The sequence below is a fragment of the Anoplophora glabripennis genome, unplaced genomic scaffold (genome assembly GCF_000390285.2).
Source record: "Anoplophora glabripennis isolate ALB-LARVAE unplaced genomic scaffold, Agla_2.0 scaffold695, whole genome shotgun sequence".
Classification (NCBI taxonomy): domain Eukaryota; kingdom Metazoa; phylum Arthropoda; class Insecta; order Coleoptera; family Cerambycidae; genus Anoplophora; species Anoplophora glabripennis.
Window position 1 is genome coordinate 15,292 of NW_019416777.1, and position 18,495 is coordinate 33,786.

Here is an 18,495-nt window from a genome sequence, read left to right on the forward strand (position 1 = left end):
ACATTTTAAATATTTAATAGAAGGAAGAGAAGTCATTGTTTTTACAGATCATAAACCTCTTATTAACATTTTGACTTCAAAAACAGAGAAAAGTCCAAGACAATTTCGATATTTAGAATTTATTACTCAATTCACATCAGTTATCAGACACATAAAAGGAAAATATAACATTATTGCTGATAGTCTTTCTAGAGTAAATGAAAACATAGTTAACATGATTAATAATTTCGAAGTAAATTTAGAACAAATACAACATGCGCAAGAGCATGATAAAGAGTCAACACTTAACAGACTTACTAAAGACACAAAACAACAATAGCACTAAACATAAACTATTACAACATGAAATTGAATTTTCAAATAACATACTTTGGTGTGAAGTAACAAAAAATAAACGAATTTATATTCCAAAAAATTTTAGATTACAAATATTTAACAGATTACATAAAATTTCACATCCGGGCATTCGTGCAACGAAGAAAATGATTAACTCAATATATTTTCGGCCACGAATGAACAAAGATATAATTCTATGGACTAAATCTTGTGTAGATTGTCAATCTGCTAAGATACATAGATATACAAAAACTCCTATCGGATCATTCGAAATACCTAAAGGAAGATTTGAACACATACATATAGACATAGTAGGACCACTTCCACCTTCAGAACATTGTAGTTAGTCCAATATTTCATCAGAAACAATAGCTAAAACATTATTTTTTCAATATATATGTAGATTTGGTATACCATATACCGTAACCACAGACCAGGGTAGACAATTCGAATCAGCTTTATTTACAGAATTTACGAAATACATAGGTACAGATAAAATACACACAACAAGCTATCATCCACAAAGTAATGGGATGGTCGAAAGATTTCATAGAACATTCAAAACTGCGTTAATAACAAAAACTAATAATAATAATAATCGTTGGCAAAATGTATTACCAATTATTTTATTAGGTATACGAGCTGCTATTAAGAGTGATTTAGATTGTTCATCTGCAGAATTAGTATATGGTCAGCCATTACGCCTCCCTGGCGATTTTTTTACTGAATCCCATAATACCATTGACAATTCTTCTTTATTAGTTGGTTTACGAGAAACATTTGCTAACCTTAGACCAACGACAAGCAAACATCACACTAAAGAAAAACCATTTGTTTCATCGAATTTAGATACATGTGATTACATTTTTATAAAATCTGAAAATAGAAAGTCTTGTTTGTCACCCATTTTTGAAGGTCCTTACAAGGTTTTAAAGCGTTATCAAAAAAAAAAAATATTTTTAAAACTGGTAGAGGGTTAACTGTTAGCATTGACAGAGTCAAACCAGCAATCATATTATCAGATAATATAGAAAACACTAACGAAAATGTTAAAGTTAAAGAAAGTAACAAAAAAAGAGTGTCTTTTGCAATAAATATTATAAGTAAGTAACTAGGTACTATTATTTTTTTATTGAGAGAGGGGGTATATGTAGTGGCACTAGTGGCAGCTTCATCCACTTACTTCAAGAGCTACGCCTAGAAGCCTAAAGAAATAGATCAGGAGGGCGCGTAGGTATATTATGGTAGTTAAGGAAATGATATAAATAAAATATATAAAAATAAATATCTGTAAATACATGTTACATATACAAAAAGCCATTTAACATTAAACTGTACTTCTATAAAATAAACCTTTGAAGAAGATATTATTATTTAATTTGAAGCGAGTATATTATAACAAGAAGAAATAGTAAGTCCCCCACAATATGCATAATATTTTTCTAGCTCCTGCTAGGTAGTACCATCTGAACAATTTTCAGTAAGTGCTTCTAGTAGGTAACGCTAAAAATTGTACATAATTGCACAAGTTGGAATATGTTAAAATTTGACACTGAGAGTTGAATGACCTGCGACTGTGATGGATTCACCTTTAAACATAGACATGCGTGTTGTTTTCTGGAAACGGATACAAATAATCTATAACTTTGTTTTAGTTGGTAGGTACTTTAACAAGTTCCATAACAATCTGCTCATGCGTAGGTAAATACAGTTTAGTTTTTTCAGAACTACTTCTAATAAGATAAATCCCATATTTTCGTTTTTTTCATAATCAGTTTGCAACAGTTCTTGCATAAGAGCATGTTCTGAGTTAGGAATTCTCAATTTTTGCATATTATTATGCGCTTTTATGATCTGTCCTGACAAAAGGAACAGTTTAAAAATTAGGGAGTTATAATTTCTTAATAATGTCAATATTGATTCTATTTTAAAGATAAGATACCTACTGAAAAAATTTATATAATTTTACATCCGCTCTAAGAAATATTTTAAGAATTTAGGAATCTATACGTGTAGTGGATTATTAGCCGATGAAGAAGTCCTTACAACGGATTTTAATATTAGAAAAATTACTGCATCATCAAAATAAATCAAATATAAGCGAAAAATGGCGACTGATTGGCGTTTTCGATTTTGAGGTGATCTGAATTAATTCAGAATATGCGCATAAAATTTTGCGTCGATTATGAATTAGTTTCATACAGTTCTCAATTTCAGAACCAAAACAAACAAATATGTTGAATATATGGATGGATATTTTTTATTTGAATAAAATTCTACTAGTTCACATTTAATATTCACAGAAATACTTATAATATTACATACTTCAAAATGGGTTTCAAAAGTAATACTAATAAACAGTCTAATAACTACACAGTAATAACTGAAACACAATTGATGTGTCCCGAAAACCTAAACCGCGAAATAACATATTTTTTCGTATTTTGACTAATATGCAATTTTACTAAATTCAAAATCGTTTACTAAGGTGGCATTTTACCATATCAAAATGTCACTTTACTATATAATACTGTCACTGTTAATAAAAAAACAGTTTGACTGTGGCACTGTTCTCGCATCAGTTACTACCTACTACCTACTTTTGTTGTTATTTTAAACCATGTCTATTCCAATCGTTTGCTTTTTTTCGCACTTGTCAAAGTAACGTAAGCCAAACCCTATATCGACGCATTTTCAAAAGGGAGATCCATTTATGCTTAGAAAATTAGGTAGTGCTATTTAAAAAAAAATGTCGATGACGTCATAGGTTTATGAAACAGCGCAAAACGACAATTCCTATTTACTAATTGACGCGTTTTAGCGTTTTTGTGAAAACGCAATACAAAGTAAAATACGATTCTGGGACACACTGTATATTAAATATAGGTGCAATTACTCAAATTTGAAAAGTTAGTAGCACGAAATTTATTCAATTATACTTGTTCTTCCCGAAAACTGTTATGATTCTGTATCTGCATTCTTGAATGATCTTATGAAGTGCCAGTAATTCTTGCTGATGATATATACTTTTTGAAATTTTCAACTTACTAACGATGCTTTCCTCGATGATCTCGATATACACCTTCAGATACACTGTTTTTTTTTTGTATTGAAAAGTAAAGAAATTTTGTAAAGAAATAGTAAATCGTTCTTATTTCGAAAACGGTTAAGTTTATCGATTTTTAACAGGTATATCTATTTTATTTAGAATTGAATGTAGTTTAATAATTTCTTATTGGAAATTCAGATTTTTGAAGGACAAAAAAGTTTGACATATGTTTACTCCGACGGAACACTACAACTAGCGCATCCTAAATGTGATTGCAAAATAGTTACCATTTCCGTAATTACCACCTCAGAAAACATAGGTGTACAAACTTTCAAGACAAGCCGTTCAAAGATGCTCAAGATATTTAAAAAAATCGAAAATATTTTTTCAACTTTAACACCCTGTAGATCGAAAAGGAGCAACATTCGGATAATGCATATTTGGCTTAATCGCTCTATTTTGAGATCAGCAACATGCCCTTAAGCTCTGTCCCATTATTAATTAATCACCCTGTATAAATAAACAAAGCCGTGTCAATTTTTTTTAATTTCTAACTTTTAATGCTTTTATATCTATTTGTTTATAATTACCTACCAACACAAACATACTAACGCGAAAAAATAGACACATCTCAAAAGAAAAACAGTTTTACTAAACTCATATAGGTAGCTAAAGCTAAGTAAAACTTTGCTTTTCTAAACTTGTTGTTTAATATACTATGAAATTAAATTAATTTAATTTATTATATATAATTTATATAATGAATATATAAATTATTTAAGATGAAACTGAAATGATAGTTACTGAAATAAATTGAATGTTTCCGAAATATATTTGGAAAAGGCGTAGTAACTTGTCACAGAATATTTCAGTAATAATTCTATTAGTTGTATCAACATACATTCTGTTACAGTTTGGTAAAATTATTTGGCGGCATTAATTTATGTCCAAATCCATATCACAAAAGTATAACTGTAAGTGCATTTTGAGTTTATTAATTTTACCCGGGAAGATTTCCAGAAGAGTTGCAAAGGTTACAAAGTTCATTTTAATTTCATAATATAACACAAGCATTCCGACTTTCAAAATATAACAGCCATTTATCTGTAGATTTAAGCAAATGCTTAATGTTATGTTTACAGCTTGAAGATTTTATTGGAAAATTGAATAAATGCCTCAAATATTGTCGTATGAATCCTAAACAAAAAATTTCCCTAGAGCATTTTGGCTACAACTGGACCTGCTACACGCTATCATTGATAGCCTGGAGGATAAAATTTCGCTGAACCACTCCATCATAGAAGATAAACACTTGCAAAGTTAATCATCGACGGAGTCACTCGCTGCGTTCTGCTACAAAAGCAGGCCATCCGAAGAAAACAATCCGACTATTTACTTTTACCGAAACAGGGAATACCGAAACCACACTACGTCGCCGTTTAGTCAAAGACCTGAAGAGAGTGGTGTGAGTATGTGGCGACGATGATGGCACCGACACTCCAGTATCGTCCAAATAGTTTTTCCGTGCTGTCAAAGTCGAAAATTATGTTAAACTGTTCCGATAACTGTTCGCGTGGTGATAAATAATGAATGAGATGCAAGTGAAAACAACGCATTGTCGAATTTAGGACATCTTGATACCACATTGTAGTAATTTCAGTGTCACGGAGAGGTTCACTGGGTGGCGTTGAAGGTTTGTGCTGACTGGCGATTGAACCGTTGCGGATATATTCTTGCTGTTCAGGTGTGTATCTAAATGGTACTTGCTATACCTTTATTTGCTTATTGTAGTTAAGAATTGCAATTCAGTCATTGAAGCTACATTTCTGGTATATTCTTATCTTCGATTATGAATTAGTCCATAGCTTTAAATGTTTTTATATGGTGCATTTTCAAAGAAGTTACATTTGCTATTTTCTTTTGAACCTTTCTTTTTTAAGAGGTAGTGTAAAATTAAATTATAGGTATATAAAATTATATATTTTAGTGATATTTTTTAAATGAAAGTGGAAGGAGTATTTTCAAATGATATTAAATGCATTACTAATTTTTTACTTAATTTCAATTGATTTTATTTCAACTGATGTAATAATAATTACATATTATCATGATACCTACGTATATTTTTAGTAGAGAAGTATACATAAACTTATTTATTTGTGGACTAATAAAATTTTAAGAGCTTTCCTGGGAGAATTTTTGATATAGGCCAAAAATTAACACTGACTTTGAAAAAAATATACGAACCCTGAGTTATATAAAAAACTTTTATAATGTAAACGATCTTCTGATATTCGGTTATTAGCGCAGAAAAGACTGTTATTATATTTATTACAATTCAAAAAAATTAACTGTGTTACATCGTTAACAATTACACACCCACAAAAAAAACAAGAGAGCCAAATATCATTTCCGAAGGAATTTGATGCGGTCAATACGATAAATTTTGGAGAAAAGTGAAATTTTTAGGTTAAACTGTTTTCCCAAATTTTGTCCAAATATCTCAGGTCTGTTCCAACAAGAGTCAGGGATTGGTTCCGAACCGTCAGAAATGTGCATTCAACTAATTCTTGCGATATATTCACTGAAGACACATTTAGAATTTAGCTGGCCAAACATTTCGAACGGTTGGGAACCAATCCCTGACTCTTGTTGGAACAGACCTATCATTTTCGAGGTATTTTGAAACGCTGACCTGGATGCCAATAGTAAAATTTATCCATGACCTCGACATTTCTCAGAAATCCACTATTTGGGTGAAAACTAGCCAATATGGGTAAAAACGGATTTTTTCCTAAATTGTGTTCCAATACTTGTAATCATTTAGAAGGTGTTGGAATCATTATTGAAGGATTGTTAGGAAGTAAATGTGTAGATCATGTAAATTGTCTAAATTCCTCTAACAACAATTGTGACATATTTCTCCTTAATGGAGCTCCATATTAGAATAAGCAAGTTACAGAAAGCAAAGCCATTTCTATATACTTATATACAAAAAAAATCTGAACTTGAACTATTCTTCGGCCATAAGTTTGCTCATATTTGGAACTGTGCTAAGGTGCTATTGGATATCATTACAAAAAAGGATTAATTATATAGGCTAATAGATCACATCTTAAATATCTCAAGTATCAACTTTTTACATTTATGTTGACGAAATCTGCTCGCCAAGAAGGCTTGTTTTACCAAATTTTCAAAATAGCTCCATCCAATTTTCTTTCTACTTTCTGTCATAACAAAATATCAAAAAATATTTAATGGAATATTTTGCAACAAGAGGTGAAAGTGTCGTTTTTTGTGAAAGAATAACGATCTCGATTTGAAATTCATTCATCTGGAATATTTCATCTCGATTTTTTTTTACTTGCATACTACTTTCTTTATTCAGTTCAATTCAAATCGTAATATTTTTTCCACATAGCAATACAGGTATTGTATTAAAAATTGTTTTTAACTTTTTAAATAATTTTAAATATGTTCAAAACACGTTCCCTTGAAATTAAGTTAGTGTTTTATTTAAGAAAATCATAAATTTGATGTTTTCATTTTCGTTTAAGACAAAATATGTCACTTTCGTATCGGTTAACCCGTAAGAAAATCTTTACTTTTTTATTTATAAATGGAAAACGCGAGAGGAGAAACATCTGGGCGTCAATCGATTTCAATTTCCTGATAACTATATTGAGTGAACGTTCTGAAAAATTGTACTAGTGGTTACGTAGATAGATTTTCGCTAAGATTCTTAAAAAAAATACAGGTCATATAACATTATTTTTAAATTCAAATCCGTCACTTTTTTAGTTTTTTTTTTATAGGATTATTTTTGTAAAATAAAGTAATTGAATTGAATAGATAATATAGAGACACAAAAAATAGGTACTGTTGTTTAGTAAGTATTAATAATGTTGTGCTGGCAATACACGTATTTACATAATAATTACAGGATTGCTTTGAAAATTTTGTAATAATTTCTGGTATTTATATAAAATAATAAATAACAAAAGTGAAAAAAAAAACGATAAAAACATTGCTAGAACGCATTCTTTTCAGATCCAATTTTGTATTCATTCAAGTTTCAAAATACCTTTAATTATGTCATCAAAGGATATCACCACTAATTTTAATACAATTCACCTAAAGAACTGTGCCATTTTATTTTGAAGTGATGTCATTTTAGTTGTATCAAACATATGTTTTTGGCAGTGCACTTTTATTATAAGTATATTTTTTCGGGTCCATGTCTATAGAAGACTTTTTCTTGAAGTGGCATTTTCTATTTTTTGTTTCCGTTTGACATCCTATTTTAAAGTTTTTGGAATATATTATATACAGGTTCGGAAAGTCCCCATGGTACATCGGCCGTTACGTGAGAGCGATAAAGTAAGTCATAGAAATCCGTGCGATAGACAAGGATGGTTACATTGAAGACGTGTCATAATGTGAATAGTCACTCTCACTTCTAACCCGAAACGGGCGGAGACTATTCAGATTATGAAACGTCTTCACTATAGCCATCCTTGTCTATCGCACGGATTTCTTTACTTTGTCGCTCTCATGTAAAGACAGATGGACCATGTGGATTTTCCAGCCCTGTATGTATAACACAAATTGTGATGGAATGTGAGAAACTATTCGAGATCTATCTAGATTTATATACAGGGTGATCTATTAGTATAGTCTTTCTGATATCAATTGAAAAACTAAGACGTTGACGGTATGTACCAGGTTCGGTCTCTGACGCAGCAACTCGGCATTGAAATATTTGAAAAACTTTTTCCCATATTTATTTAACCATACCCATACCCATATACAGGTCTGGTCACGTGGAGGTGGTAGAAATGTATACGCCCAGTTGAAGAATGCGAGCGCGGGCAAACGAAATCTAACACAATTGCATTAGGCTACTGGGCAATAAATCTCAGCTTTTGACATGTGGTTGACAAATTGCCCAGCAGTGCAGTGCAGCAATGCGGAATTTGGTGTGATTTAGGGAATTTTAAATGTTTATATGCACCTTCTATCAATCATTTATATTACAATTGGGGAAGGGAGAAATAATATTATTACAACGTGGCATTTTGGAGACCTTTTGAAACGGAACAAAACGCAATTTACCATCAATATAATAAAATTGTTTGAGGACATAAATAATTAAAATATGTTGTTGGCCAAATGAACATATAATAGAAATTTTCTACACATTATATACAAATTATTATAATTTTTTACAATTAACAAACTTTTTTAGGGACGCCTATGAAAGTCATTAAATTTTATTGCCAGGCGTTTTTTTGCATGTTCAACTGACTTCGGAATGACTATATAGCCGACACAATATATTAGTTGTTATTATTGCCATTTACAAAAAATTTTATGAAATATGAAATATCTTTCCTCAATTACAGAAAACAACTATAGAAATACATTGTTAAAAGTTAAAGTCAATAAAAAATGTATAAATGTAGGAGTACAAAGTGTTGATAAATCGGAGATGATAATGTTTGATATTTGTAACATTGGCATGCCTGTAGAAAATACGTCGTATAAAGTAACCAATGTCTAACGGCTCTGGAGTGTAAGTTAACGATGTCTTTCAAAATATTAAATATTTTGGTTCTAACTATTATCACTCGCTAATTTATTATTATAAATATTAAAAGACCAGTTTTTTTTTGCAAAATTTAAGAAGCTTTATAATTTAACAATCGAATTTAAAACTGTTTACATCACCATACCAAGAATTTTATGGCAATTTGCATACAATAGTCTGTATATTTAGCGATAAATTTAAAATATAATATATTTGATCCTCTCCAACTTCTATTTGAACTTCAGAGCAATCGTACTTTAACAATTAATGAACTACCCTGTAGGTAGAAATATTCGTATTTTAAAAACAATTTTATAATAAATTTTGTAATAATATAAAACAACCTAACCATACAAAATTTTCGAAAATAAGTACCAGCATTTTTTTAAATAACCTATATTCTTTTATTTTCATTATTCTATTCAGAGGTTATAAGAAAAAATAAATAATGAAAATATTCATCTATTGTTTATATAATTACTTCTGTGATACAAATAAATTGTTTCTTATGTAGGTACAATTTCGATGATTTTGCTATTTTTTTTATAAATATTTGAAAAAATTGTATTCATCTGTCTACGAAAATAATCAAATTTACATGAAAATATTTATTTCCACAGAAATGACAACAGTTTTACGCTTTCTTTTGGGACAAAATCTATAAAAAATTTAAATATAAATTTAAATATTTGTTTAATACTTAGAAAAAGAATGAAAAGCAAAATGGTATTAAGTTTTCTACTAGCACCTAACATGAACATGATAAAAATATTGAGAACATTAAGATAATGGATTAAAATATCTACCAAGTTCTCAGCAATTTCGCAGTAGGTATCAGCATTATAATGTGTAAAAGTAAAATTATTGTATTGATTTATAGCATGGTATACCATAAAAATTAAAAAATGAAAACGGCTATAAAAGTGAAATTCACATTAGTAGAGGTCTACTATATACTTTTATATTCTTAATGATACCTTTCATAAATGGTTTCGCCTTAAATTAAATTTCTAGGGGATTAACATTTTCCAATAGACAGTAGCACATTAGAAACTTTTTACTTGACTTGAAATGAAAGATAACATAAACTCCAAAGATAATTATTTATTACAATTTAAGATAACAACATCACTAAACGTATATGTGTCTGTTACATTTACATAGTAGGTACATTGTTTTTCCTACTGACATCATTTAGATGAAGATATAGTACATGAGAAAATGACAATAGATCATTCTATAATTCATCAATTATAGAGTTAGTGTCATTTCTACTACTAAAGGGACCATCATTATCGAATAAATGAGGGTAATAGTTCACTCGTTAATATTACCAGTCTACATCAATTAAACTCGAGTTGAATGTATCTTTAAAGTCACATAATAAAGCAATAATAACCCAGAAAAGAATAGCACGTGCTGCAGTACACGCAACCATTATACAGGTGTGTATTTACATCAGTTATGGAGTTAATATTCAAATTAATAGCAATGGGATATTTGTTTTTAAAAAAATTATAGTTTTATCATTAAATATTATTCTACAGTGTAATAGTTTCACTACAAAAACCCCTGATATACATTTTTATTTGATTTTAAAATTTTTAACTCACATATGGATGTTGTTATTACAGAAAACTCCTTATTTAAGTGACTCATCCCTTTTTATTATTAAATAAATGAAAAAGGACGGTAATATGAAATTTTAGTTGAGCTTCCTACCAACAGACGCCACAGTTAAGGCATAGCTTATTACGTCACAGTTGTCCAAGTTCATTTTAGTTTTATATTGACATTTTTTAATTTTCAATTAAATAATAACTTCGTACAAATAAAGACGGCAAGTTTTTTGTCACATATTTTATTTATTTTTATTAATATTTAAAAAGGTGGTCACCATATTCATATGGGATTTTGGGCAAATTAAAATTGAAAAAATCATTGTTATGTGAATACCGACGTTTCATCCCTTTTTTGAGACATCATCTGGAGTCTTAAATAGAGCAAACAAGTTGCACATTTTATGAATAATAATTATAAAAAAATTTTAATACACACATATTTTAATATTTAAAAATCGAACAAGGCAAAACAAATGACAAATTAATACAAAAGAAAAATTATGAATAATTAAAATAAATGTATTTAAATTAATTTACATATAGTAACAGTTATTTTCTGAAGCAATATACCCTTTTTTAGCAATTATGATATTAAATCGATGTTTTTACAATTTTCGCTTTGTTAAAAAAGGCCAATTATAATTTTGCACTTTAATATATTATAATTAAGTAAATAGGTATATTGATAACAATTGTGCCTCTATTTAGAACTAAGGATGCGCTGAAGTATTTCTGTTACTTTCGTGTTTAAAAAATGTTTCATATTTTAGAAGTCGAAGTTTGACTATCACATTTTTTTAAATCTTTACAGAATAGTCTTTCTCTCGAAAAGATTCGTTTTTCTATTTTAAAAGAACTTTTATTTAATATTAATATATTATGGAAATATGATCGGAATTTATTGAAATGAGATTCCTCTATATTGAAATTAAAATTTGTATGGAATAAAAGCAAAATAGGTACTTTTGTGTTGAAACTTTACATTTTTACTTTGGGTTTTAGGACTGGACTACCTCTAAGTGTAGACACTTCAAACGTTTCATAATTTCCTTTTTAGATGGTCTGTTTCTGTTATATTAATGTTTATCGAATAGGAGACGCATGACTTATATTTTATGGAAACATAAAATGAATAATTCTTGTTTTAATAACAAATAAAATGGATTCATTGAATCAGTTCATTCCCCATGGCATACAATATCCACAATTATTTCATTAATCACAGCCACACTCCACATATTCGTATTCGTGTAAATTATATAAAAAAGGTGAATACGGTACTGACGAAACCGATAGTAGACTCGCTCTAGTAATTTAATGCTATACTATCTTATTTGGAGAGCTCTTCACCTTTGGAATGTGGGTCTGTCCGCTATACTTTTTTTTATCGTATTTATTCAAGTGAGAGAAATTCGTGTTTTAATAACTGACTAATGAACACCATTGGAGATAGGTACGTATCTCGCTTATACGCAGTGGTGCGTTACATTATTTTTTTAAGAAATATTTTTGTCCAGAAGAGATCTGAAAAAAATATCAATGCACTGGGGAAAATATCATTTAACCATAAGCAGAAATTGATTAACCCTAAAAAATTGCTATAAGAGTCTATTTGGGGTTAAAAAGTATTTTGCTAACTTTTTGTGTACTGTTGCAAGACGTTCTTTTTATTATGGCAACTATAGTACAATTGTTACCCTAGCAAAAGTTTTTTCCTCGCTTTTTTTTAATTTTTCAAATATAAAACAAAAATTAGAAATCAAAGTTGATAACTTATGAACACTGGCACTACGTATAGATACCATGGGTGTACCTACAATTTTTGCTTGGGGTGAGCCCAGGCCTGCAAGTTCTATGGGAACCTGTAAAAAAAACCGAAATCAGCGACTTACCGATATGACAAAGATGATACTATTAGATCATTTTTCTGGGGTGGGCCGTGCTCATTTCTTACCTTCAATGGAAAAAATGCTAGAAAAAAATACCTATTCATCTGTTCTAGTAAAGAATCTTGTTAAGCTTGACATAATATTGTAATTCTAATAAGAAAAGTTGCTATTATAATACAGATTATCTTGGCAAAACTTTCTTATGTGCTTTTAGCGGAAGCAAATGCAACTCCGCAAGTTTTTAATTACATTTTGAGGGCCCTGTGTTGTTGAGAGACCAACCAAACGCTTATTTCGTTCAATGAGTACGCCACTGCTTACCTATACAACGTTAACCGTTTAGGTAACTCTAGAACATGAACAAATGAAAGTTGTAGGAACTGGATAAAACTCTGTTGACAATGCTAATACGTGAAAACTTTATATTTACCATTGCATAATAAAATGCATAAAAATGTATAAATCATGAAATACCGGATTAAAAAAACATGAGAATTACCGGATTGTTTGTTATTTGTCATATCTAGGATAATAATGCGACACCATCATGAATTGAAATCAGGTCCTATTTTAATTACTTTATTTAATAGAGGTCACACTACAAAAAAAGGCAGTTAGTTGTTTTGTGATCAAATTCAAACCTGTCTGACAGTTTGATGGAATATTTATTTATGAATTTCTATGAACAAGTTCATTCATTGAACATGGTATTCTTATAGTGAGTATACATGGTGTCCCAAAACTGATGATAAAAAATGAAATGGTGGATTCTGCAAGTAAAAAGTTTTAAAAAAGTGAACTTTGAAATTGAATTAAACTTTGCAAGTTTATGTACTATCGACCATTTCATTTTTTACCATAAGCAGAGTTGCCAATTATCCGAAAAAAGCTTATTTTATAATACATGTTCCTGCGGTTAAAAAAAGTGTGAGAGGAATTCCTATTTCAAAAAATTAATCTACAAACCACCCGAAATCGTTTCTCATTTTGTATTTCGTTGGAAATGAATGAAAATATCGGGACGCATACAGCCAACAAGCCTTCATCCTTAAAAACTGTAATTTTAACATTGTAATCATAACTAAGTACTGGATGTCACTGAACGTTAGAAAAATTTAAAGTCTGAAGATTCTAGGAACTTTAGCTAAATTATTACTATTTTAAATTTGTTTAGTTCAATGAATTTAATTGTAATTCCAGTTCTAGAAACAGAAGTGAAAATTTATTTTAACTACCTATGTCATTTTGTCATTTGTCAGTCACAGCTGAATTTAGTTGCATAATATAATACAAATTGACAAGAGCGTAAACTTTTTTGTAAAGAGGTTTTAAGAGGTTAAATAATTTTGAACTTGTATTTCGATTCTCTACAAATTGTCTCTTTGTAGCATTCAAATTGCTTTATTAGTTTAGGTTTTATAAGCAAAAAACTAAAAAATGCGTTTTTTTTGTATAAGAGTCCGTTTGCTACTAGTATCTTTGTCACAAAATCACTGATTTAATCTATTGATTGGCCTATTGAGAAAGTCAACCATATTAAAAAGAATTAGATTCATCTCTGTCCTCTGGGTCTATAAGTCTAGATATTCTAGTTATAATGTTGTGGTGCACCTGTTAAAATCATCAAAATTATCACCAAAAAAAGTACAATACAGCTTTTAAAGTTTTGTAGTTTAAGTTTTACAATTAGCAAATATAAAAAAAATAATATTTTGTTCTATTTATTCCTGGCGACATTAAAAAAAACCATACATTGTATTTTTGATATGTCATTTCAAATGTATATTAAAGTAAATCAAATTTATTTTAGCACTGAGGGCCCTGCACTACTTTGTCATCGCAGTGACAAAGTAGTGCATGCAGATGGATAACGGCGATAGATTGATTTACCTCTATTGCTTGCATTTTCATCTCATTCAACGTCAAATCTAATTTTTCCATTTATCTTTACTTGTAATTCATGCTGTAGAAACACAAAGTATCTTTTACATTCCTACCTTTTTATACCTATTTTAGAAATTATGATAATATATTTCGTACTTTATATTTTTTTAGGTATTATGAGATTCTACAAGAAGAAATGAAGTTAATTCTTTTTCTAGTCTTAACAATTCTATTAACTATTCAATGGGTTTCTGCGACCGAAATGAATAATACTACTATGGTTACAAAATTGGCTTCAAATAAAGCGAGATTTCTAAAAATATTGGAACAAAAACTAAAAAGTTTATTAGGAAAATTTATAGGAGAAGAAAATAATGACTCCTTTATAGGTAAGTATAAGCGAAAGCCTTCTATTTCATAATTGTGTTAATTTCAACTAATGCAGTTTATCCAATGCGAGAGGGGCATAAATTCAGGAGGTTGTTCCTTGGATCATTTTAGATCAAAGTCTTTATAAACCAAGAATCTAAAGCTACAAGTTTTCGAGATTACCTAATTACAGGCAGCTAAACTGATATAAATTTGCCAATCAGTTGCGGAATACTGTGAAACATTATGGATCAATAAATTAGTTGAATTAATACGGTATATCTATTAGTGTTCTGGAATGGATTGACAGTTATAAGTTCAATTACAGATGGTGATAAAACATGCTGATGTACTGTCGATAAAAGATGGTGTTCCACAAGCCTCCATATTGGGACGTTTGTTATTTATTTTGTATGCAACTGATCTCAATAAAGTTGTACCTACTGTCAAATATGTATTTATATGCTAATAACCATTTATGACTATCTAAAATTCTTGCTTGTGATTTGTAGCAAATATTCAACGAAAAGAACGTATTATTCCTTAATTAAAAATAATAGTAGGGGCAGGATGCATATCCGCAGAGATATTCATCGTTATTTTTTGCTTTATAAAATTATTTGTTCAAATCAACCATCATATTTGAAATATAAGCTGGTGTTTGGTGGTGACGTAGGTACATTACCAAATTATAGAAGGGATGACTCAATTCCTTTACACATTCCATCCTACACACTATATTTAAGGCTTCATTTTCATAAATTTCACCATCTCTCTTTAACGTCTTTCTATTATTTTTAGATAATATAACCAGTTTTCTGATCTTTAGGATAAATTCAAAATATTACTTAAAATAAGTCCTTCACAAAGTAATTTTTATTTATATCACCTCAGATGACCTAAACTGGGTTAATGTCAGATTGTTTTAAAAAAATAGTAACAAATATTTTATATTATAAAGAAATGATTTTAAGAAATATTTCAAATTACCAGATTAGTAAGTATTCTTTATACCTTTTATAAAACAGCAAAAATAATTATTTTAAAACATAAATTAGTTTTATTACTTATCCACATACCAATATTAGTTAATATTTAATGAATCATGAGAAACATTATTTTTTTTAAAACACTCAAAAATGTTTTGTTACCTAGTGATACAAAAGCAATCATTATAAAATTATTTTCCATTGTAGTTTCGCTCTTTGCCACTGCATTAATTACATACAGTTGGTTTAAAAAGGTAACAACAGGCACTTAAAGTTAGACCCTGTATATACGTATATTTATAATTATATTTTTCCAATAAGATACCCTTTTTTTATCAATAACATAGTGGCGTCAAATTCTCGAGGTTTTAGGTATCTATATTAGGACCACCACTGGCTCACATACCAATTCTCAGAATTAATAAGGCAAACTATTAGCTCACGTTTCTTCAATTTATGTTAACTATCTTCAGAGATATTTGATCAATATGGACTTATTAAATTTCAACAAATCGTATCTCGAAAAATTGTGGCCTTTAGACTCTTTTTGGTGCAAAATGGCCACCTGAAGTTATGAGCTGTTTTCTTTTACTCATGATTTCGGAATCATAACGCGTTACGATCCGAAATCTAGCAATCTGATTGGTTTCCATTGGATCGTAACACGTTATGATTCCGAAATCATGAGTAAAAGAAAAGGGCTATGATATTAGACATATAGAAAACATCCCGTGTTTTTTATTTCTATTGTAGCTGTCTCTCCTTTTTATCGAAATGTTTGTATTATTAATGAATGTGTATTTTCAGGGAGGTGTTTTGGTGTTGCCAGAAAATTGAAATTTGCAATGCCGTTAATAATATTTGCGCTGGGAGTGATAGTAACCGTCCTAGCCTTCCTCACGATCTTCTCTCTGAAAACGTTGGGTCTCTTGGGTCTACTCATACTCATGAACGTCAGTGGAGCCGTGACGAAGTTAGCTGTCGCCTTTTCCAGTAAACATGAAAAGAGTTCGAGTTCCCCACAAAATGTGCACTTACATGTTCATCAGACCAAAGATGGACATTTTGAATTAGGCCATACTGCTCCTGGTTGGGAGGATAGGATAGGAAAATATGGGTCTTCTAGTGAAGTTCTGGATAATACGGAAATTAGTAATTTATATAGGAAAATATATTTAAATAATCTTCTTTTAGGAAATTACGGTCACATGAACAGATGACTGTAAAACAATTTATTTATTTTTGTAACTGTGTATGTGTGTATATGTATAACTTTGTAATTACATATTATTTATTTATTTGTGTAGTAAATTATTAAAGCAGATATTGAATATTCTAATTTTTTCAAGTATTACTATATTTAATTTCAATACAATACTTATATTGTTTTTTGGAAAACATGACAAAAAGATTCATTCAAAAAAATTACCTCAGGCGCCCTATATCTCAAAAATAAAAACAAAGTTTGGCTCATAATCCATAAGAAAAAAAATCGCCTTATTTTTTTCTTTTTCGAATAGGTTTAAATCTTATAGCATATACATATAATACCTACTACATGGAGGAAGTATCTTTCGTCTGTTAAAAAGTGTAGAGAAAGGCTATAGTTTGGATACTCGCTCTCTATCCCTTAATTTTATCCGAACATCACGAGGGAGTTGCGTCAGCCAATCACATCATGCCTACGCGGGAGAGAAAGATGGTACCCAAATCATTTGTTTTCTCTCTCTGTTAGTCGTCTACACTGTCGCCGTAAGCGTGCTTCCTCCATGTAGTATACGCTCTAAGGTTTAAATTGTATTTCCATGACTGACGAGTTATTGGAGTTGCTTATTTCCACTTCAGATTAGGTTTTGCGATCCAAAAACTGGAACATTTTTTCCTATTTTTATTTTCTCCTACTCCCCCATCACGTACCACCTTTTACAAAAGAGAATTAGGATTTTTTAATATGTTTCATAAAGATTATTTACGGGCATGGGCATTTAGGCTCGCAATATCAAAAACAAATATATGAAGTAGTACAAATGCCAATAGCGCCACGCGGACGGAGTTAACGCACGAGCGAAGCGAGTGCGGAAAGCGCCCAAGTGGCGCTATGGCAACTTTTCCGAACGAGTTGCACATACTAGTTTCTATCACAAGTGCGAGTCGTTATGGGACCTATAGCATAGGGGGTTAGGTGCACGGAAAGTGCTAGACAGTACAACAGCGTGTTGTTATTTTCATAATAAATCACGCTGTTGTACTATCTAGCACTTTCCGTGCATCTAACCCCCTACACTATAGGTCCCATAGCGAGCGCGCGTGATAGAAAATATTTAAATGCTTATATGTTCGCTCGGAGAACTAGTTGTTTAAATTTAAAGTATTTTAAGGAGTACAATAGTATACCATTTCAGGAGCAGTTCCCATGCAATTGGAAACCAGCTGTTTGTACTATGCAGTAATTTTAACTTAAAACACGAAGGTAAAATAACCAAAAAGCTAAGCTACTTTTTTAAATTTGCCTAAATTCAAAGGTTATTTGTTAGCACATTTTTTCCCAAATAGAATAGATGTAAGTCAGGTTAGGTTATGTTACATGAGGCCAAGCGAACTTGGTATAATACCTAAATATTTATATTTTCATAGTTACATTAAATTAAATTATGACGAATTATGTTGGCCGCGTTTAAGGAGCGGACTTTAGGAGTATTCTATCTGGAATTCTGGGGAAAAAAACTTGTTACAGGTTAACACAATAAAGAGCAATGAGTCACATGCA

General features: G+C 30.1%; 1 protein-coding gene across 1 annotated transcript; it reads left to right on the forward strand.

Moving 5' to 3' along the window:
* The first annotated feature begins 4,663 nt into the window (after positions 1 to 4,663).
* On the forward strand, positions 4,664 to 17,024 carry LOC111691917. Its single transcript, XM_023455442.1, has 3 exons — positions 4,664 to 5,129; positions 14,542 to 14,759; positions 16,536 to 17,024. Exons 2-3 carry the CDS (start codon positions 14,567 to 14,569, stop codon positions 16,946 to 16,948), a joined length of 606 nt encoding a protein of 201 aa, XP_023311210.1. The 5' UTR covers positions 4,664 to 5,129; positions 14,542 to 14,566; the 3' UTR covers positions 16,949 to 17,024.
* The last annotated feature ends 1,471 nt before the right edge of the window (positions 17,025 to 18,495 follow it).